Source organism: Schistocerca americana, chromosome 4 (assembly GCF_021461395.2).
Source record: "Schistocerca americana isolate TAMUIC-IGC-003095 chromosome 4, iqSchAmer2.1, whole genome shotgun sequence".
NCBI lineage: Eukaryota > Metazoa > Arthropoda > Insecta > Orthoptera > Acrididae > Schistocerca > Schistocerca americana.
The window spans coordinates 734,768,884-734,792,889 of record NC_060122.1 but is presented as its reverse complement, the minus strand read 5'-3'; the positions used below and the strand labels follow the sequence as shown (position 1 = coordinate 734,792,889).

General features: G+C 41.4%; 1 protein-coding gene across 1 annotated transcript in view; it reads left to right on the top strand.

The window, feature by feature from the left end:
• Positions 1–24,006, top strand: part of LOC124613758 (odorant receptor 4-like) — a 77,678-nt gene that overhangs the window by 19,251 nt on the left and 34,421 nt on the right. Inside the window, exon 4 of the mRNA XM_047142474.1 lies at positions 9,471–9,627. Coding sequence (XP_046998430.1) covers positions 9,471–9,627 — 157 coding nt within the window. The remainder of the gene's footprint in view (positions 1–9,470; positions 9,628–24,006) is intronic.

Below are 24,006 nucleotides of genomic sequence, written 5' to 3'. Positions count from 1 at the left end.
TTTTTTACCCCTGCCACCTTCAGAATTTGAATGAGAGTATTCCACTCAACATTGTCAAAAGCTAGAATTCGCGTTAGTATTTTGCAGCCGTGACTTATTAAACTGATAGTTCGGTAATTTTCACATCTGTCAACACCTGCTTTCTTTGGGATTGGAATTATTGTATCATTCTTGACGTCTGATGGTATTTCGCCTGTCTCATACAACTTGTTCACCAGATGGTAGAGATTTTTCAGGACTGGCTCTAATGTTCTAATGGAATGTTGTCTACTCCTGGGGCCTTGTTTTGACTTAGGTCTTTCAGTGTTCTGTCAAACTCTTCACGCAGTATCGTATCTCCCATTTCATCTTCATCTACATCCTCTTCCATTTCCATAATATTGTCCTCAAGTACATCGCCGTTGTATAGACCCTCTATATACTCCTTCCAACTTTCTGCTTTCCGTTCTTTGCTTAGAACTGGCTTTCCATCTGAGCTCTTGATATTCATACAAGGGGTTCCCTTTTCTCCAAAGGTCTCTTTAATTTTCCTGTAGGCAGTACCTATCTTACCGCTAGTGAGATATGCCTCTACATCCTGACATTTGTCCTCTAGCCATCCCTGCTTAGCCATTTTGTGCTTCCTGTCGATCTCATTTCCGCGACGTTTGTATTCCTTTTTGCCTGCTTCATTTACTGCATTTTTATGTTTTCTCCTTTCATCAATTACATTCAATATTTCTTCTGTTAGCCAAGGATTTTACTAGCCATCGTCTTTTTATCTACTTGATCCTCTGCTGCCTTCACTACTTGATCCCTCAAAGCTGCCCATTCTTCTTCTACTGTATATTTTCCCCCATTCCTTTCAATTGTTCTCTTATGCTGTCCCTGAAACTCTGTACAACCTCTGGTTTAGTCAGTTTATCCATGTCCCATCTCCTTAAATTCCCACCTTTTTGCAGTTTGTTCAGTATTAATATACAGTTCATAACCAATAGATTGTGGTCAGAGTCCACATCTGCCCCTGGAAATTTCTTTCAATTTAAAACCTGGTTCCTAAATCCCTGTCTTACCATTATATAATCTGTCTGATACCTTCTAGTGTGTCCAGGCTTCTTCCATGTATACAACCTTCATTCATGATTCTTGAACCACGTGTTAGCTACGATTAAGTTATGTTCTGTGCAAATTTCCTACATAGATCACTAAAATTGGTAAAGGTGATCAAGAGATCTTATCTACTAATACACCAGATCGAATTTAATACCAAATGAATTAAAGGTGACATAGATCAACGTAACACATCGATTATATTGTCTCTCATATTCACATCGAATATTTATTCTTCATGTTCACTAAGTGAAATGTTCGTTTGTCAAAACTGAACAGAGGGTGGTAACGTGACACTAATTCCGACTTGAAATGGTTCAAATGACTCTAAGCACTATGGGACTTAACATCTAAGGTCATCAGTCCCCTAAGATTAGATGCACTTAAACCTGACTAACCTAAGGACATCACACACATCCATGCCTGAGGCAGGATTCGAGCCTGCGACCCTAGCAGCAACGCGGTTCCGGACTGAAGCGCCTAGAACAGCTCGTCCACCGCGGCCGGCAATTCCGACTTTAAAAAATGGATAATGCGATCTGACTGTGATTAATATAAACGACAGTCACTGTGAAGTGTACCCCGAAAGAAACTACCACAATGTTCTTAAACATTACAGCGATTGTTGCTGTGAGCACACAATGAAATAAGAGATGTGCACTCTAAAGATTCCAATGCTGCGAAATGCTCGTCATGCGCATGAAGAAATCATGACATGTGGTGATAATCGCACCTTGGCATGATGTCGAACAGCAGACTCCCATATCCTCCTCCCGTCTTGATCCAACACTCAAGCTCTGAGTCCAAAGCAATATCTCTTCTCCAAGACTGAACAGACTACTTTCCTCTTCCGTTCGCGCTCGAAACTCTAGTTTTCCTACGTTAAATCCAATTCCACCAAAAGCTCCACTTGGAGACTGCCACAAAAACTAAAACCACCAACTTACAACTGGTGAAGCACTCCAGCACCAGTCGCATATCACTTAGCGCACAGTGTAGCCTCCCTCAACAAGACGGAAAAAACCGTTGCTCCAATCCTAATACATCTAGAGGCATCAAACAGAAGCCAGCTGTTATGTTTTAGGTCATACCGCAACCTAATCAACACACTGTTATTTCGCACATGTGGGGAACAGACCGGCTCGTAGGTCCATATGACGACAAAAAAGTTACAGCTCTCTCTACGATCCAGTGTCGGCCTCCTCCAGTGTCGCCTCATTTTCGTTGGCCTAATTGATAATCTTATAGAAAACTTCCCAGAAAACAACAGCGGAATGGACTTTGACTCGGCCCACAATAATTTTCACACCCTCAGTCCAACGCAGCCTGGCCGCAGGGACAGTATGCTGAATACGCTGTGACCCTGCTCCCCTCTTCCTAAGGTCAGTGCCACCCTCCCTCCCTCCCCCTTCCATATGGATTCGCTCGAGTCCTCTGCAGCAGCTTCCACTGTGCAAAGGAGCTGACCCGGGTCTCCATTCGCTCTCTCTATTGTCTATATGTGCGATTTGTCACGTTCTCAGACCTGGCAACCTTAAGCCTCATCTGCCACAGCCGTGGCTGTGTGATGAAACAAGTGTTTCGCTCCTCCATCTCTAATGGCTACCATTAAACTCAGCATCACAATCAATGTAAACACTCTATAATAGTAGTTTCACTGGCTGTAGAACGTATAATGGTCTGTTTGACTGAATAAATTAGGTGTAAAAAAGGAAGATCGGAAGGAACTGCCATCTTTCACAAACATCCACTCATAATAAATTATCTGAATGGGAATTTTTTCCTCTCAAATTAGGGTAGTGGGGCACGTATAAGCAAAACTTTGAACCGTAAATATCTGATCACATTTCAATTACTTTGAACGAAAAATTAACAAGGTAACGGAGACAAATTTGCCAGTCACAGATGAAGATGAAACAAGATGAACCAACAACCAACACATAAATATTCTCAGGGATTCTATCAGATATCAGTTTATGTACTTAACTCTTGAATGCTGGTCTGAAGGCTGGGTCGGATGTTGCCGTCATTTGATAGCATGGTCTATGCAAGTATCAGTAACACAGCTGGACAGTTAAAGTAAATAAAACTCAAATCAAATGCTTTCAGCTGAATAAACCTAACTCGTTTACTGAAGCCAGAGAAGAAACGTTCAAAATAGTTTTAAAATATTGAAGTATTCCTGTACTTCCACAAAAATATGTTCTTCCTGATTGGAAATCCAAGAAACAGGTCTTTTAACCGACTTAGTATGCAGCATTCATTAATCATCTTTCATAAACACTCAGTCATAGATGACAACTAAAATAGCTGGTGCTCATTCATACGTGATGAATACAGTAACTGATGACGCAAGTGATATGTGACAGGTGTACATAATACCAGTTTGTAGAAATGTGTAAGTGCCTGTAGTACTTGGACAAAGAATTATATTAATAAATAGGAATGTAACTGGAGATGTGACATTGTCAACTGTGACATGTGGCAATAGTATGTGCAAGCGGATAAGTGGTTAGGTACCGACTGAAAATTATAATATATAAACAGGGAGCTAACTATGGAAGTTGAAAATATGTACAAATAAAATGTTTGTATTAGACATGTGTCTCGCCAAATGATATGACAAAAGAGGAACATATTACGTTCGTAATGATAAACTTAATAAATGGTGTGGAAGTTCAATACAGATATTAAATACAAATGAAAAGAACACAACAAATGCATGATATCAGTGGATACTTTGTCAAAAAATTTGTACACAGAGAATACGTGCCCGATGTGGTCATAGAGTGCAAGGCAAAGAACAGTTTAAAGTGTTCCAACATTAAAAATAAGAATAAAATATTACAGAGAAATACAATTGTTACAAATGATTGTTCACAAATTTAGTCGTAGATTTTATGATGGCATCATAAGGTTAGTAGTGCATTAAACGCAACTCTATAGTGAGCAGGATACATTCTGGAAGAACGAAGAAGTAGCGCAACAGGTGTATTGTCACTATCCAAATGCCAACTGATATAAGTTGGTCCTGGTCGGTTCCGTTTTCAGGGCCGACTGGAGTTGGATAACGTCAGAAAGACGAAAAATAAAAAAATAAAAATAAAAAAACAGGTGCATGTTGCAGCTAATGTCATGGCTCAGAGGTGCGTTTAGTTGTAGCCTGGCCAAAGATAATGAATCACTAATACTCAGTTGTCAAAATGGAATCTGGGCAGGTAGTGAGATCCGATTACAGAGAGATATCGCTGTGGTGCGTCATGATACATGGTCAGCCATGGAGGTGTTAAACATTCTGGGGATCCTCCACAAGTGCTTGTGCCCAGTAGGAGCGCTATGTGGCTGCGCCGTCCCACAAATCATGCTGTCTGTTCTTTCTGGAGTTTGTAAACACCAGATTCGTTCTCCTGGCTGCCACTGGGTTCTCTCTTGCTTCGATTCACACCCACTACACATGCGCTTGTTGGTGAGCCCATGGGCCTCAGAGGTCTCATTTTGTCAAGATCTGCTGGGATTTGCCCAGGATCCCAGTCAGCTGTGCGCCTCCAGGTGGGTCTCGACCAGCCCCTGCTGCGCAGTGGGCAACATGCCTTCCCCAGCCACACAATGCTGACACAGTGCATCACGAGTATGTGCCGTCAAGTGCCAGGTCCAACTCTGCACACACTTCACACATACCACTAGTGCTCGACAAGCGACAATTTATTTACAATAACAATTTACAAGTAAAAGAAAGGCACTGATAATGTGAATACAAAAAACTTAATTCTGTAATATCTGATAACAAGAATGATTCTTACACTTTCTTAACTATTACTTGTAATATATACCCTATGGGCTACAAATATGAGAAATTTAAGTAAAATGATGATGTCATGTGTAGTGTGTGTAACTGCCCATGTTGCGGTATGCACTTAGAAAACTGCCACATCCCGCCGTTTGCATTCTGGCAGCACGCATATCTCCCAGTAACATGCACCTCCCACAACCAATTACTTCTTATGATAATGTTTAACTATTTCCTTCACCATTAAACTACATTCCTGTTATTCCAGCATGTACTTAACAACAGATTTGAAAGTATAGTTATGACACTAAGGTGCATTTGTATAAATGCTCTAGGGATATATCTTATAAACTAATTAGAACGTTCACTTTGATGGTGTACACGGTTAGATAACGAACGTTCACTTTGGTGGTGTACACGGTTAGATAACAGTGATGCAACCTGTCGACATACTAACTGACAAACACCAACAGTGGTAGCTAAAGTTTATAATACAGAGTCGGAAATTCACACCAAAGTATTGCTATTGACTAAAACTTACAAGAATTTAAGTGTTTTCATACCTTTTAGATCTAAATACTTACCTCTTCCATGGAGCTAGTTCACCCCAGTGACGATGGGCTCGGTTTTGTATGGCAGGTGTTCAAGATCTATCATGCAGTGGTACATAAAAAACATGATGCACTTCATTGTGATGCACTACTTTATTTTTTCTCCCTAAAACTCATGGTTGTGTGTTTATTGATATAATATGGATTCTCTAGCACGAAAAATTATAATAGGTTGTGGTCATGTCTCCTCCAATAGTTACCACATATAGGAATAAACTCTGTCATTCATGGTGCCGTTCGTGAGATCTTTACTTTTGGTCTGCCCGTCGCCTCTACAAATAACTCACACTGTCCATGCTGTCAATGAAGCCTCCTCACAAAGAAACTGATACCTCCCACGTTCACTGTGACAAGCGATGTTCGTAAGAAACACTCAACAAGGGGTCCCTAGGCTACCAGGCTCAACAGCTTAGACTGTGTCCAACATCCATCCATTCTGTGGACAGTATACGAATTCCAGCTAAAACTCTGGCAAACATGCAGCTCTGGTGTTCCAATTACAGCATCACAAATGAACGTCAGTAAGGCTAACAACAAGTGGATAAATGACCAAGTTTAGGAAAGACAACAACTCAAATACTCCAGAGCGCGAGTAGCATGGTAAAATTCCTGATTCCCCTTTGCATAGTCATTTTACTAATGATATTTTGCAAAATTGGTCCGTCTGAATATGGAGTACATTCTCTCGCCTTCCTTCTCAATGTAGTGATTGTAAATCGAGCAAGTATGAAGATATGCACCAAGTCCAATTCTTGTGAGCTAAACGACACTACAATAATCATCGCAATCTGGGATGACACAAACTACTAGTGGAAGTATCCACATACTATACTAGTTTCTTATATTACAGTCTAAATTTAATGAAAACGTTCCTAACCTAATTCGAATCTCTGTCATCTCCTTCTGTTAATCAGTGACTAGGTGTCCATTTCCATATTTGGCTGCTGGATTCAGAGACTGCACCTCCACAACTAAGATTTCCTGTCTGGCTCCTTGCAGTTTCTTTAGAAATGTCGTTTGCTATTTCTACTTGAAAGTTGTTCCAGTTATTCCGTCTATCTGGAGATGAACCTCTGCATGTTGTCGCCCATAACCGTGTCCTTTAAACATGTTTCAAATGGCTCCGAGCAGTATGGAACTTAACATCTGAGGTCATCAGTCCCCTAGAACTTAGAACTACTTAAACCTACTAACCTAAGGACATCACACACATCCACGCCCGAGGCAGGATTCGAACCTGCTACCGTAGCGGTCGCGCGGTTCCAGACTGAAGCGCCTAGAACCGCTCGGCCACGACGGCCGGCTGTCCTTTAAACAATCCATCTATATTATTATTAATCCTTCTCACACTATTCCTGTTCTGAGGTTCACAGAAGTCCGTCGTAGTTACATCTCTTGCCTCATTCGTTGCGCATTTTTTGGATGAATACTCTTCACAGGAAACGCTGTTAAATGCTTCAGTATAGTCTCCGGACCTTCCTGTGAGTTCCTGCTAGTAACTGATTGCCACTTTCACTTAACAGAGACGAATAAATTCACTGTTGCTATATGTTCATCCAGAAACTCGTTCTTCTTGACAGGATTCTTGAATCCTGATGATTCTAGGTCTCAGTGCATCATGATTTCTTTCTTTATGCTGTCCTGTCCTGTCTCATGACCAATAACTGGTGAGAAACACATCCCCCATTCTTTGTGTGTCCTGCAGATGCCTGCAGTACCACTTACAGTATTTTTTGTGACTTCACCCTCCATGTGTCCACAGAAAAATTCTGAAATAACTGGTAATGGTCAGTTTGTAATAAAAGTGAGTAGTATTATTTATCTACACCATCTATCAAAACAATTATGAGACTGATTTTATTCCTGGCGCAAAGCGACGTTACGTAATGACTATGGTGGTAGTTTGAACTAACGACTGTATACAACAGATTTACTTTCTACCAGTCAGTTGGGTGCAGGCGGTGTGAACTAGTGGTGAGCGGCCGTAGTGTGTCAGAGTAGCTGTGGCACAAATCACAATGGGGCAACAACTTTAGACCAAGTGTTTTAGACATTCTCCAGAATCTTCTGAATGAGAGAAAAGTGTGTGCAAAATTTGTTTCGCACACTGTAACTCCCGAAGAAAGACATCCATGTGGAGACACTTGCCACGACTTGATTGAAATGCAAAACTTCGATAATTCGTGTCTCTGAAAAATCATCACAGGTGTCTGGAGTCGGTAATACAAATGCGAACCTACCACAGAACGACTAAGTGCAAAAATTCAAGTGAATGGTCAACGGTTTGACGACATAAGCGACATTCAAGACAATGTAACACGCGACTTGAAAACGTTCCAAAGAAGAACTTTTCTGACAGTTTCGCATGCTTGTATGAATGTTCTGGGCATTGAATCAAGTGTGGAAAGTCTATGTACGACATCTGAATGATTGAAACCAGAATTTTCACTTTTCTCTATCTTTTACTAGTACTGTTTCGAAACTTTTTGGACGGACAGGTCATGCGCAGTGCTTAATACACTCCTGGAAATGGAAAAAAGAACACATTGACACCGGTGTGTCAGACCCACCATACTTGCTCCGGACACTGCGAGAGGGCTGTACAAGCAATGATCACACGCACGGCACAGCGGACACACCAGGAACCGCGGTGTTGGCCGTCGAATGGCGCTAGCTGCGCAGCATTTGTGCACCGCCGCCGTCAGTGTCAGCCAGTTTGCCGTGGCATACGGAGCTCCATCGCAGTCTTTAACACTGGTAGCATGCCGCGACAGCGTGGACGTGAACCGTATGTGCAGTTGACGGACTTGAGCGAGGGCGTATAGTGGGCATGCGGGAGGCCGGGTGGACGTACCGCCGAATTGCTCAACACGTGGGGCGTGAGGTCTCCACAGTACATCGATGTTGTCGCCAGTGGTCGGCGGAAGGTGCACGTGCCCGTCGACCTGGGACCGGACCGCAGCGACGCACGGATGCACGCCAAGACCGTAGGATCCTACGCAGTGCCGTAGGGGACCGCACCGCCACTTCCCAGCAAATTAGGGACACTGTTGCTCCTGGGGTATCGGCGAGGACCATTCGCAACAGTCTCCATGAAGCTGGGCTACGGTCCCGCACACCGTTAGGCCGTCTTCCGCTCACGCCCCAACATCGTGCAGCCCACCTTCAGTGGTGTCGCGACAGGCGTGAATGGAGGGGCGAATGGAGACGTGTCGTCTTCAGCGATGAGAGTCGCTTCTGCCTTGGTGCCAATGATGGTCGTATGCGTGTTTGGCGCCGTGCAGGTGAGCGCCACAATCAGGACTGCATACGACCGAGGCACACAGGGCCAACACCCGGCATCATGGTGTGGGGAGCGATCTCCTACACTGGCCGTACACCACTGGTGATCGTCGAGGGGACACTGAATAGTGCACGGTACATCCAAACCGTCATCGAACCCATCGTTCTACCATTCCTAGACCGGCAAGGGAACTTGCTGTTCCAACAGGACAATGCACGTCCACATGTATCCCGTGCCACCCAACATGCTCTAGAAGGTGTAAGTCAACTACCCTGGCCAGCAAGATCTCCGGATCTGTCCCCCATTGAGCATGTTTGGGACTGGATGAAGCGTCGTCTCACGCGGTCTGCACGTCCAGCACGAACGCTGGTCCAACTGAGGCGCCAGGTGGAAATGGCATGGCAAGCCGTTCCACAGGACTACATCCAGCATCTCTACGATCGTCTCCATGGGAGAATAGCAGCCTGCATGGCTGCGAAAGGTGGATATACACTGTAGTAGTGCCGACATTGTGCATGCTCTGTTGCCTGTGTCTATGTGCCTGTGGTTCTGTCAGTGTGATCATGTGATGTATCTGACCCTAGGAATGTGTCAATAAAGTTTCCCCTTCCTGGGACAATGAATTCACGGTGTTCTTATTTCAATTTCCAGGAGTGTAGAATGTTATAATTGGCATAACTGATTACCTTTGTGTGTTCAGTGGACGGGCGTGTCATTGCCCACACCATCATCATCAGAATGTTGTTGATTGCAGGTTAATCGAGCGGCTGAGCGCCCTGGTGGGTCCCATACTGCTAGGAGAGTTCTTAGCTGACGTCATCACCGTCAGCGTCAGCGCCTTCGTCACTACAACAGTGGTCAGTCACAACCACCAGTAGCGTCCATCTAGTCGTAAAATGATGCAAGGCATCCGCCGATGAACCAAAACATTGTGGCCACTGCCACCCCGAGTCTGAATTCGTGCCGGCCGGTGTAGCCGAGCGGTTCTAGGCGCTTTACTCTGGAACCGCGCGACCGCAACGGTCGCAGGTTCGAATTCTGCCTCGGACATAGATGTGTGTGATGTCCTTAGGTTAGTTACGTTTAAGTAATTCTAAGTTCTAGGGGACTGATGACCTCAGATGTTAAGTCCCACAGTGCCCAGAGGCATTTCAACCATTTGAACTGAATGTGCCGTGACTCAGTAGGGAAGGTGTATAAGCGGAACAGGGGCGAATGGGGAAATCCATTGGCATATGAGACCGCGTCAAAGGACAAATTGTTACGGTCCGACTGCTGGGAACGGACATCTGGGAAACGGTGAAGATGGTCGGCTGTTCTCGTCAAGAAAAGAAGGAAGATTTAGAGTTTCACATTCCGTCTACAGCGCGGTCGTTAGAGACGAAACACAAGCTTGGATTACGAAATTATGGGGCAGGAAATCGGCTGTACCCCATCGAAAGAAACCTGCCCGGCATATGCCAGGAACGATTTAAGAAAATCACGGAGATCCTAAATCTGGATGGCCTGACACGAATATGAAGCGTCGGACTCCCGAATGCGAGTCCAGTGTGCTAAGCAATTTCCTTGTTACTGACATCAGAGTCTTTGGAAAGTGTTTGAAGGATCGTGGAACCGTTAGTAGCCGACAAACCATTTGACGTTGAAAGGTGACAGCTGTTGATTCTTCCATTTTCTCGCCATCTATTTTGCTTTTCAGAGACCCATGCTGATTATTTTTATAGCTATCTCTGAGATATTTAACTAGCCAGCTTCATTTCGTATCGTCTCTGGTACGTTTTAAAACTCATTGCATACCCACTACGTCTGAAACCGTTGTCTTTGACGGGCCGTGAGCTCTCTGCCACTTACAGGCCTTGACGGCAGAGTTTACCATATTCTTCTTGTTTAAAGAGGAAGTCAGTCATTAGATCATCGAATGGACAGGAGAGGACAGTGCTTGCAGTGATAAGATATGATTTGTACCAGAGCCACACTGGTTGGAACGGGCAGTTCTGATGAATTGTTTTTGTTCGATGGAGAACCATGATTTTGAATTACTTGTGTTCTGCACACGATTATCGAAAAGACTGATCGAAACTACCTTGTGGCGCTAAATTCTGTGCAACCGCTTGTGGTGAGTTAAGTCGCGATTTGTTCTCGTCCACACGCCTATATACAAATGATCCATACAGTTTCAAGTGTTTGTAAAAAAGTTTATATTGAGGTTAGGTACTATACGATTGTTGTTGTTGTGGTCTTCAGTCCTGAGACTGGTTTGATGCAGCTCTCCATGCTACTCTATCCTGTTCAAGGTTCTTCATCTCCCAGTACCTACTGCAACCTACATCCTTCTGAATCTACTTAGTGTATTCATCTCTTGGCCTCCCTCTACAATTTTTACCCTCCACGCTGCCCTCCAATACTAAATTGGTGATCCCTTGATGCCTCAGAACATGTCCTACAAACCGATCCCTTCTTCTGGTCAAGTTGTGCCACACACTTCTCTTCTCCCCAATCCTATTCAATACTTCCTCATTAGTTATGTGATCTACCCATCTAATCTTCAGCATTCTTCTGTAGCACCACATTTCGAAAGCTCCTATTCTCTTCTTGTCCAAACTATTTATCGTCCATGTTTCACTTCCATACATGGCTACACTCCATACAAATACTTTCAGAAAAGACTTCCTGACACTTAAATCTATACTCGAAGTTAACAAATTTCTCTTCTTCAGAAACGCTTTCCTTGCCATTGCCAGTCTATATTTTATATCCTCTCTACTTCGACCATCATCAGTTATTTTGCTCCCCAAATAGCAAAACTCCTCTACTACTTTAAGTGTCTCATTTCCTAATCTAATTCCCTCAGCATCACCCGACTTAATTCTACCACATTCCATTATCCTCGTTTTGCTTTTGTTGATGTTCATCTTATATACTCCTCTCAAACACTGTCCATTCCATTCAACTGCTCTTCCAAGTCCTTTGCTGTCTCTGACAGAATTACAATGTCATCGGCGAACCTCAAAGTTTTTATTTCTTCTCCATGGATTTTAATACCTACTCCGAATTTTTCTTTTGTTTCCTTTACTGCTTGCTCAATATACAGATCGAATAACATCGGGGAGAGGCTACAACCCTGTCTTACTCCCTTCCCAACCACTGCTTCCCTTTCATGCCCCTCGACTCTTATAACTGCCATCTGGTTTCTGTACAAATTGTAAATAGCCTTTCGCCCCCTGTATTTTACCCCTGCCACCTTCAGAATTTGAAAGACATTATTCCAGTCAACATTGTCAAAAGCTTTCTCTAAGTCTACAAATGCTAGAAACGTAGGTTTGCCTTTCCTTAATCTTTCCTCTAAGATAAGTCGTAGGGTCAGTATTGCCTCACGTGTTCCAATATTTCTATATAATCCAAACTGATCTTCCCCGAGGTTGGCTTCTACTAGTTTATCCATTCGTCTGTAAAGAATTCGCGTTAGTATTTTGCAGCTGTGGCTTATTAAACTGATTGTTCGGTAATTTTCACATCTGTCAACACCTGCTTTCTTTGGGATTGGAATTATTATATTCTTCTTGAAGTCTGAGGGTATTTCGCCTGTCTCATACATCTTGCTCACCAGATGGTAGAGTTTTGTGAGGACTGGCTCTCCCAAGGCCGTCAGTAGCTCTAATGGAATATTGTCTACTCCCGGGGCCTTGTTTCGACTCAGGTCTTTCAGTGCTCTGTCGAACTCTTCACGCAGTATTGTGTGGGGTCACCGCCAGACACCACACTTACTAGGTGGTAGCCTTTAAATCGGCCGCGATCCGTTAGTATACGTCGGACCCGCGTGTCGCCACTGTAAGTGGTTGCAGACCGAGCGCCGCCACACGGCAGGTCTAGAGAGACTTCCTAGCACTCGCCCCAGTTGTACAGCCGACTTTGCTAGCGATGGTTCACTGACAAATTACGCTCTCATTTGCCGAGACGATAGTTAGCATAGCCTTCAGCTACGTCATTTGCTACGACCTAGCAAGGCGCCATTACCAGTCACTATTGATGCTGTAAAACATGTACTGTCAAGAGCGATGTTCACCAATTATGGATTAAAGTTAGGTATTCCAGAAGCTACGTACGTTTTTTACTAGTCTCATTTCCGTATCCTGTTCCAGACTCCACGCCAGCCTGCGTGAGCTTAAACGCGTGCCTTTCGGCTTCCTCCTAGTGGATTGGTTGTCTTGCCAATCCACAACATATTGTATCTCCCATTTCGTCTTCATCTACATTCTCTTCCATTTCCAGAATATTGTCCTCAAGTACGTCGCCCTTCTATAGACCCTCTATATACTCCTTCCACCTTTCTGCTTTCCCTTCTTTGCTTAGAACTGGGTTTCCATCTGAGCCCCTGATATTCATACAAGTGGTTCTCTTTTCTCCAAAGGTCTCTTTAATTTTCCTGTAGGCAGTATCTATCTTACCCCTAGTGAGATAAGCCTCTACATCCTTACATTTGTCCTCTAGCCATCCCTGCTTAGCCATTTTGCACTTCCTGTCGATCTCATTTTTGAGTTATATAATAACTCACCTCAGTGCAAACATTTTTACAGTCACTTGAAAGCGTCTAGATAATATTGGATAACCTCGTATTTTGTGGAGTTTTAGGCAATGGAGGAAGGGTAGAGTTGGAGCGAATTACTAAGTATTGAAAAGTTGAGTAGCGCATCAGTTGTGAATTTAATTCATTCTGCCCAGAGTTCAGTTCTTACGTTCTAAGTTTTATGGCAAAAAGAAGGTCAGTTGGGATATCAGATGGCACATCTGACGGTGTACGCTAGTTTCGTAAATCTGAATATGTATATTTAAAAGTAATATGTAAACTTGTAATTTATGTTTATGTTACCTGAAGTTCAATACATTCATTTTTAAGTTCACGTGTTGAAAAGTCATTTTTAGCCATATCCATGTTTGCTCAAACACTCTGCACTTAGAACGCTGCCAGGGTCAAACGAATGGTGAACGAGTGAAATGCTGCTCTTTGATTTCTATTGATTAATTCTTTTTCAGATGCCTAGTTTTTGCATTCATCGTGTACAGGTTTGTGCGTACTTGGGGAAACACCGCCGTAGCATTGCCGACCATTACAAACGTGAACTTAACGCAAATTAACCACGCCTGTTACTTTCATGGAGTTGCTTACTCGCATAATCTCCTGTATAACGAGATATACGGCGCTTTATTATGCGATGTGCTGTGCTATTTGAACGTGTGTGCTGTGTGATGACTTTTGAGGTATTATTTCGGATCAGACAGTGTTAGTGATCATTGCATGGGCAGTAGATATTTTATTCTTGCGTCTCACTGCAAGTATCATGGCTTGCACATCGTTGCCTCTGAGAGTAGTTCATGCTTTTCTGGCATGTTACCTGAAGTTACCTTTCAACACCCACGCTGCATCACAGAACGTAAAGCAGGACACGTGGCGGCCTATGGCGGGTATGACGACATAGTGTAAAGCTGTAAAAGGTTGAACATCTAAAGGAGAATTATTCAATAAAGATCAAAGACTTCACTTACATGAACAGAACAACTTCCTGTTACGGCACCATTCGCTTGACCCTAGCTCAACAAGGTAGCTGCGTTCTATGTGCAGCGTATTTTAGCAAACATGGGTTAGGGCTAAGAAAGACTATTCAGCACGTACAGTTAAAAACGAATATATTGAACTTCGAGCAACATAAACGCAAATTATGAGTTTACATATCACATTTAAATATACATATTCAGCTTTACAAAACTAGCTTACACCGTTAGAAGTGCAATCTGAAGTCTCAGCTGAACTTCTTTTTATCATCAAACTTAGCACGGAAGAATTGAACACTAGACAGAATGAATTCAGTTCACAAATAATGCGTTAATCTGCTTATCAGTACTTGATAATTCGCTCCAACTCATCGTTTAACGCACATTGTTGAACATGGGGCATGTACTCTGCAGCAGGCGATCTCTATGTGTTGTCCCAAGTGAATCATCAGTTACAATTTCAGGGCGCACGGGATCATAAAGATTGGATTATGGATTAATGGAACAGTGTATCAGATAGGATGAATCACATTTCGTGTTACACGGATGCACGACGGTTGGAGGCAGTAGTATGCGATGACTGACATCCACCTGGGCTTCCGTGGGCCCTGTTGAAGTAAACGAAGGCAGGTGTGGACTACTTGAACATCTATGCGGACCACCAGCATTCTTTCGTGCTTGATGTTTTCTCCGACAGCAATGGTATCTTCCAATAGGATAAGTGTCACTAGGCCAGAACCGTGCTAACATATGTTGAGGAGCATGACAGTGAACTCATGTTGCTATCTTGGAAATCAATTTCGTTTGATCTGAACCCGATGGAACACATCTGAGACGCTATATGGCGCCAGTTCCGCACCAACCCACAACCCACCGGCTCCTAATTCGGCGTGCTGTGGGTAGACATCCGGTGTCCATAACTTTGGAAACGTACCAAGATCTTGTTAGGTTCATGCCAAGCAAAACTGCTGTTGAATTTCATTCCAAATGTGAATCAACATGTATTAAGCAGATGGCCATAATGTTTTGGTTCATCAGTTGACACCTAAAAATCTTACGAGACGTAATACATACACAACTAGTTTAACTAGCGAGCTTATAAAACTAGACTTTGTCTGAGGAGCCTACGATCTAATATCTACAACATATTTATTTTGTACGTGACGTGTAAGTACGTCTACTTTTTGTGCTGCTAATCAGTTTTCAAACTGTGTTTCTAAGCTTTCACATAAACAAAAAGTTACCATGTCTGCTGTTGTCAAATAAAACTTTGCCTGTTAATTCATGTACTAAATACTGTTCATCTTAACATTCAGCTGTCTACATTTTAAATGTTAAGTAGCCTACTTATATTTACGGCTACTAGATGGCGCTCTTGGTGTAATTATCACCTGCTCGCACTTGCTAACGCAGGCGCCTCAGTCTGTTGCTACCTATGGGTTTATAGGTATAAGCGGACCACAGTGGCTCTCCTTCCATGTCATTTTTTTAAAATTTTGTGACTAAAGCATTTCTCCCTTGATATTTATATTATACGTGACATGTAAGCACTGTTTCTTTCTTGTACTGTTAGTCAGTACTTACACTTTTATATAAAAAGATTTTCCCATAAATTTGTACTTACGTTATAGGTCAATTAGAATATTTAATTTCTGATGAAGGCACTCATAGAAGAGTTGAAACCCGGTCAAAAGACTTACATTTTGTGACCGAGGGCTGTAATTGCTTTATCTTTAATTGTCATTGAACTAAGCAGCCATGTTTAAAAACTTTTAGATTTTCACTGTAAATGGCTTAGTAGCAACAATTAGTAACAATATTGATTGCTTCAATTTCTAAGCAGTCATCATCAGAACTATAATAGAACATAAAAGACAGAGTGCAAACAGCTGCTGTAAAATACGATATAAAAAGCACATGCATATTAAAGAAATCTTACTCATTCAGTTTGTTACTGAACAACGTGTCACAGTAATGGTCACAAAATACAAACTACCATGCGTGTTCTTGCGTCTAGCTTACAAAGGAAGAGAAACTATGTAAGTAGAGGGGGCACAAGCATGATCGATTTCATAAGTTAGAAGAATCTGATAAATGTAAAACAGAGACGTGGAAATAAAACGACGGTGTAAAGTCACACGCGGTTCATAATCCTTCATAGTTGTTACATAATAAGTTCTATTTTCATTTTATTTCCACATCCTTATTTTATATTTATCCGGTTCTGCTAACTTTTGTAAGTTGATCATGCTTCTCTACATGGTGCTCATATTGTTTATCTTGCTTTATAAGCGTCACTCGAAGCACGAAAGGCAGTCTGTGTGTTGTGACCATTGCTGTGACGCGTTATCTTGTAACTAGTTGAATGTGTATGTTTCTTCTAATAGGTATGCACTTTTTATCTCGTACTTTACAGTAACACCGGTATCCGGGGGAATAGAGGAATGTGCTCCAATTATCATGTCAACAGTATGCTAAACATGGTTGCGTAATGAATTAACAACACCATACACATATTGGCTACGTATATATATAGCACCTGATTGCACAGAAAGTGAGCGCTGGTGGCTAGTGGCTTCATAATTAATTTAAAGTGACACAGGTTGCTCTTAGAGATTAATGATAAGCATGCATCATTAAATGCTATGTTTAGGATATTGCAATGAGAGCAGAACGAAATTATTCACATCAATAAGAGAATGGCTGCAAAATACTTACGCGAATTCTTTACAGACGAATGGAAAAACTGGTAGAAGCCGGCCTTCTGGAAGATCAATTTGGATTCAGTAGAAATATAATACGTGAGGAAATACTGACCCTACGACTTACCTTAGAAGAAAGACTAAGGAAAGGCAAACCTACGTTTCTAGCATTTGTAGATTTGAAGGTGGCAGGGGTCAAATACAGGGAGCGAAAGGCTATTTACAATTTGTACAGAAACCAGACGACAGTTGTAAGAGTCGAGGGGTATGGAACGGAAGCAGTGGTTGGGAAGGGAGTGAGACAGAGTTGTAGCCTGTCCCCGATGTTATTCAATCTGTATATTGAGCAAGCGGCAAAGGAAATAAAAGAAAAATTTGGAGTAGGAATTAAAATCGATGGAGAAGAAATAGAAACTTTGAGGTTTGCCAATGACACTGTAATTCTGTTAGAGACAGCAAATGACTTGGAAGAGCAGCTGAACGGGATGGGCAGTGTCTTGAAAGGAGGATATAAGATGAACATCAATATAAACAGGACGAGGTTAATGGAATGTAGTCGAATTAAATCAGGTGACGCTGAGGGAATTAGATTAGGAAATGAGACAGTTGAAGTAGTAGGTGACTTTTGCTATTTGGGGATCAAAATAGCTAATGATGGTCGAAGCAGAGAGGATATAAAAGGTAAACTGGCAACGGCAAGGAAAGCGTTTCTGAAGAAGAGAAATTTGTTAACGTCGAATATAGATTTAAGTGTCAGTAAGTCTTTTCTGAAGGTATTTGTGTGGAGTATAGCCAAGTATGGAAGTGAAACATGGACGATAAATAGTTTGGACGAGAAGAGAATAGAAGCTTTCGAAATGTGGCGCTACAGAAGAATAATGCTAAAGATTAGATGTGTAGAGCACGTAACTGATTATGAGGTACTCAACAGAATTGAGAAGCAGAGGATTTTGTGGCACAATTTGACTAGAAGAAGGTATCGGTTGGTAGGACACGTTCTGGGGCATCAAGGGGTCATCAGTTTATTATTAGTGGGAAGAGCGGGGTGGAAAAATCGTAGACGGAGACCATGAGATGAACACACTAAGCAGATTCAGAAGGATGTAGGTTGCAGAAGTTACTCGTAAATGAAGAAGCTTGCACAAGATAGAGTAGTATTGAGAGCTGCACTAAACCAGTCTCTGGACTGAAGACCACGATAACAACAACAAGAAAAACAACAACAACAACAAGAGAATGTGGCCATACGTAGTGTAGAAGAATGTCAAAAAAAGCATGCAAACACGAACATTCTTGAAAGACACGAATATGAATATCAAATGGTTTGTAGATTGCAATGTAAAACAGAAAGTTGTACAAGAACTTAGGTCAGGCTTTATTTCGGGGACAGCATGGTCGCACGCTAAAACGGTTTCCTGTACATCTTCTGCTTTAAATTGAAAATGGCATGCCTCTGACCTGTTAGTAGCCGTCCAAAGCGTTTTGTCTGCTAACTTCCGCATCGACACCACTCACATAACTGTGTGCCGGACTGTGACTTGAAGATAAGACGTTTGCCTTTCGCGGGCGAGCGCTGTATCAAGTGAGAAACACAGCAGCTCTGTTCAAGGTGAGACGCACGAGTTTTTGTGCTCTCGTAATGGTAAGTTATTTAGATGCTAATAACATTATTTTAGCAAAGAGTCCTCAGTAAATACGTAAATTAGTGTGTTTTTAAGCTTAGTATTAAAGGTTCCACTTTTCTCAACGTATTATTCCATAAAAAGAGAATAGATCGCAATGTGCTGACATAATTACGTTTTTGTCTACACATTGGCTCAGTTATCTTAGATAATTTATTTTAACTGTTCTTTTTTATTTCCATCTATGTAAGTAGAGGATCCCTCCATTATTTAGTTCTTGTTTCATGAAAGTGACGTAAATTTTAAATTGTTTGATTCAGAATTTTGCACTAGAACTTTATTTACATAAATTTGTGTATAGACCTAACATTTATAAAAGTGTTCCTTTTTTTTATCTGTAATCTTATCGACTTTTCCATGTTAGAGTATCGCTAGTGAAATGAGATTCACTTGCCTTAGAGTTGTTAGTTTCAGCATTTGAAGTGATGGGTGCTGTAGTTTTGGCATGGGGTGACTTTAGCGGCGTGGGAATTGGAGAGGTCAACGTGCTCTTCATCGATTTTGTAGGATATCTAGTAGATATAGGAAGATAGTGGAACAGGAGGGGGGAAATTGTCGCCCCCCCAGGCTGAATTAGACAAAATTAGGGAAGATCTGCACAGGTTAAAGTGGGAGAAGGGTTAAGAGAGTTGTGAAGAGGCAACAGGGTACAGAAGGAACAGGCTTAGAGCTTCATCTGATAGAGTTGTGGTGAATTTGAAAAATAAGATTGACCTGTTGCCTCAGTTACAGACTGATGAGCCTCAGGCAAATCTAGGTGCAGACAGGGCACAACAAATTTTTAGCAGTAAACTGAGAAGTATGAATATGGGGAAGTCAGTAAAGAGAAAGAAAGCGTTGTTGCTAGGTACTCCTCATGCTTGAGGTGCAGGTCCATTTCTATAGGATCAACTTGGATCAGAATACCAGTCACCAACGTTTTTAAAGATAGCACTTACCTGGAGAAGGTCACAGAAGATTTAGGATCACTTTGAAAAACTTAATCAAGATAGAGGTGGTCTGGGCAATAGTGTCGAAAGAGGTCCTGGGAACAATGTAGTGTACGACCTGGTAAAGATTGCATCAGCATCGATTCATACAAATGGTGAGTTTCTCTTTCTGAGACTCCATTACTTACCTAATTTGAATTCCTCTGGCAAGAGAGTTAATTTGGAGTTGGAACCGCTGCTTACGTCAGTTGCAAGGTCACATATTAGCTTGATTCCTGTTGATTCTGTCAGTAGATAGTATTATTTCAGGCATGTCCTTCACATCAAAAGAAAATGGAAAAATGGAGGGGTAAACGGGCTCGGATAACAGCGCTGGAGTTCAAAGGGCGGCGCTGAGAGGGGGGGGGGGGGGACACAAATATCCTGTCTGAGAAAGAATCCAAACGTCATGATTCTGGCATATTGTATCAACACGAACAGCAGTAGGTTAACTGCTTTCAGCAATCAACAGAAATTTTATTTGCACCTAGTTTTGTCTTAGTCAGTGACAAATGCCAGATATTTTAATTACATCAAAATATTAGAGAAGTAAGAAGTAAAATCAAATAACTGTCTATGTTGGTGAATTAGGGTCATCAAACCCATTTGATGACCCCCTGCTATTTTGTGCGTCTCTGAACACCGTGTGACCACTGGTATAGATGGGTTTAACGTTACAGGTTTTAGATTATCACCTCACTTCTGTAGAAAATAAGTGGGCAAAGGGGGATTTGTTGTATTCATCATGAAGTGTCATGAATTTAAGAAAACAGACATTCATAAATTTTGCCTAGAGCAGCATATGAAAGCATATGCGACAGCAGTAGAATTCCATAATAAATTCTTCCTAATAGGAAGTGTATACCAAGACCCTACAGATAATTTTAACCTATTCGTAAATCATCTTGAAGCTCTACTGGCCTATATAACAGTAAAAAACGAAGGACGTTGTATTGTGAAGATACAGACACACTGTAAACACAGTCGTTGTAACCATCAATGATTCAGACATGTCTCAACAGGGTAAAATGACAATGTAATGTTTGTGTCCCTGTGCAGGAATCAGAATATGTGCGAGCATAGGGGTTGTGACTACGTGACATATGTAAGCTTGGATGAGTCCTGGAGAAGTGCTTAGATAGCTGTAGTGGTTAAGCCGACTGTTCGGGATTCGCAGGATATTCAGGTCAGAGTTTGGCCTGGAACCTATTTTCATATATCGCAAACAGCTGATATCAGTGCATAATCATAGAATGCGAATCTGTTTCATAAATATATAACGGTTGTTGGTGAAGTTAATGTAGATTTTCTTAGAAAATCTTGCAGTAACAATTTATTAATGTCAGTAACGTTAACACTCAACTTAACTGCCACTGTAAACTTTCCAACTACGATATCTAACTGCTCACAAAGAATATTGATAATATATTTATAAGTATATCTAATGAACAAAATTATATCATAAAATCAATAGTCAACTGCCTCTCAGACCATGACATGCAGTTCGGTTTCTTAAATGTTAATACTGAACAGGAAATAAAATCTTCTAAATCTGAATTCAAGACGATAGTATTTTTAGGACATTCCTCAAAGAAATGAAATGGAGTAGTGTACAAAGTAGTCTTGTCATGGATGAAATATTCAACACTTTTATTAATAAACTCATTACCTAATTTGAATATTGGTTTCTCCTAAAACAAACCCAGATTAGACCAGAATATATAAAGAAGCCATAGATTACTCAAGGAATGAAGGTATCTTGTAAAACATAAAGACACTGTATCTGTTAGTCAGAAACAGCTACCCTGTTAATGCTATAACTCATTGCAAGACATACTAAGAAGCATTAAAGATAATAATATGGACACAACGCAAATAGATTACTGCCCCCCCCCCCCCCCCCAATCGGGCAGTCCGTTCTCCGGTCTTTCAATTTGACGCCACTTCGGCGACCTGCAGTCGATCAGGATGATAGGATGATGATCAGGACAGCACAACACCCAGTCCCTGGACGGAGAAAATGCCTCGATCCACCCGGGAATCGAACCTGGGCCCCAGAGGACTGACAATCCATCATGCTGACCATTCAGCTACCGGGGGTGGACACGAAAAATAGATAATCATGTCACATACAAAATACAGTATGAGTATGGTGAAGGACATTGGCAGATGCAGATAGCATTAAGAGTGAATGATACAGCAGATGTATACAGTGTTGCAAAACGCTTTAACAAGTATTTAATAACTGTTACAGAAATGATGGACTTATCAGGTTCAGTATATGCTGCCACAGAATATCTCAGACCAGTCATTACAAACAGCATCACTAATATGAATATGACCTTCACTGCACCAGTAGCAGTAATTTCCACCATAAAATCCTTAAAATTAGAAAGTTCGAGCGTTTATCATAAAATATCAAGTAAGTTAACGAAGCAGTGCCCTTCAGAGTTCAGTAACATATTAAGTTATATTCTTACATCCATAGTTGAAATGGAAGACAGTGGGACGTCAGCTGGTATAAATTTATATTAAAAATTAAGGAATTCCTCCAGCTGTATTTAAAGTGTCGATTTTATTTTCGCAACTAGTTTCAACGTTGTAACAACGTCATCTTCAGGCCCATACACTTGTTGACGTCCACTGCGTGCGGCTGATACTAGAAGTCAGTAGTGAGATATGGACGTGCTCCGTGTGGGTAGTAACTAATACGAAGTCAAACGGAGCACGTCCATATCTCAGTCAGTGGTGAGATATGGACGTGCTCCGTTTGACTTCATATTAGTTACTACCCACACGGAGTACGTCCATATCTCACTACTGACTTCTAGTATCAGCCGCAAGCAGTTGACGTCAACAAGTGTATGAACCTGAAGATGACATTGTTACGACGTTGAAACTAGTTGCCAAAATTAAATCGACACCTTAAATACAGCTGGAGGAATTTCTTCATTTTAATATACTAAGTTATCTGTGTAACCAGTCGTTTATCACTGGAACACTTGCTGAATAGTTGAAATAGCTGAAGTTCAGTATTTTTTCAACAAAGGAGGTAAAGAAGTACTGTAAAGTTTCTGCCAACTTTCGCTAGCATTCTCAAAAATTTTAGAAAATATAATATACAAACAACTTCTTAACGAGTTGACAAAAAACGTTCAGGTTTCTAAAGGTTTCTGATATTCAGAAGACTAACTACATACACTGCGATATCTGTTTAATTCATTAGACAATAAACTGCAGGCTGCTTACATATTTTGTGATCTGTCAAAGATTACGACTGTGTAATCGCATCACCCTTTCAAGTTAATTAGAATATTACAGTGTAACAGGAAAGTCTGCAAGATGGTACAGATCCTATATCTATGACAGGAAATAAAGGGTGTGATTAGCAAAGCGACATGTATTAGGCTATAACGCCAACTAAGAACTAATTGCATGGGTTATCCCTCAAGGTTCCATCTTAGGGCTCATTGATTTTCTTGCATATATCAATGACCTTTCATGAGTAACATTACCAGATGTCAAAGTTGTTTGCACAAGATACAAACATCAGTAGCAAATGAAACATAGTCTTGGACACATCCGATTACGAAATTTTCGTGGGCGTTAGTAAATGGTTTCTATCCAACGATTTGTCACTAAACTTCGAAAAAGAAGTTTAGAACTTGTAAAAGGTTTCTCGCCAGTGCATGCTTAAAAAGTTGACAGTGTTAAATCCTAAAGATTACTGGTTGATAATAAATTCAGCTGGGAGGAGCATACCACAGAAATGCTGAAGTTTCTAAACAAATCTCTGTTTGCAAATCGAGTTTTCTAAGGCGTAGGTGGCATAAAAATAAAAAGAGGTAACATACTTTGCTTACTTTCATTACGTAATGTTCTATGGGATTATTTTTTGGGGTGACTCATTCAGCTAAGCTAAAGTATGTCAGGTCCTTAAACATATAATAACAATTACGTATGGTGTGAAAGGCCTGTTTAGGGAAATAAGAGTGCTAACTACTGCTTCCCAATCTATTCATTCCTTAATGACTGTTGTCATTAAAACATACGTCTTTCTCAAATCAACAGTTCAGCTCTTCAGATCAACACTAGAAGTAAGAATAAGCTTCACGAATATTTAAAGTCACTTACTTTGGTCCAGAAGTTATCCATTATTCGGGCACACACATTTTCAGTAACCTGCATTTCTTGTGCTATGTGCATTTCTTGAGCACTTGACACGTTCCACATCATAACGGTTACCGTACCACGGGGTTGATCAATGGAAGACACAACCAACCAACTAACTGACTAACACTCATAAGAAGTCCAGGTTAGGAGGAACCTAAAGGATT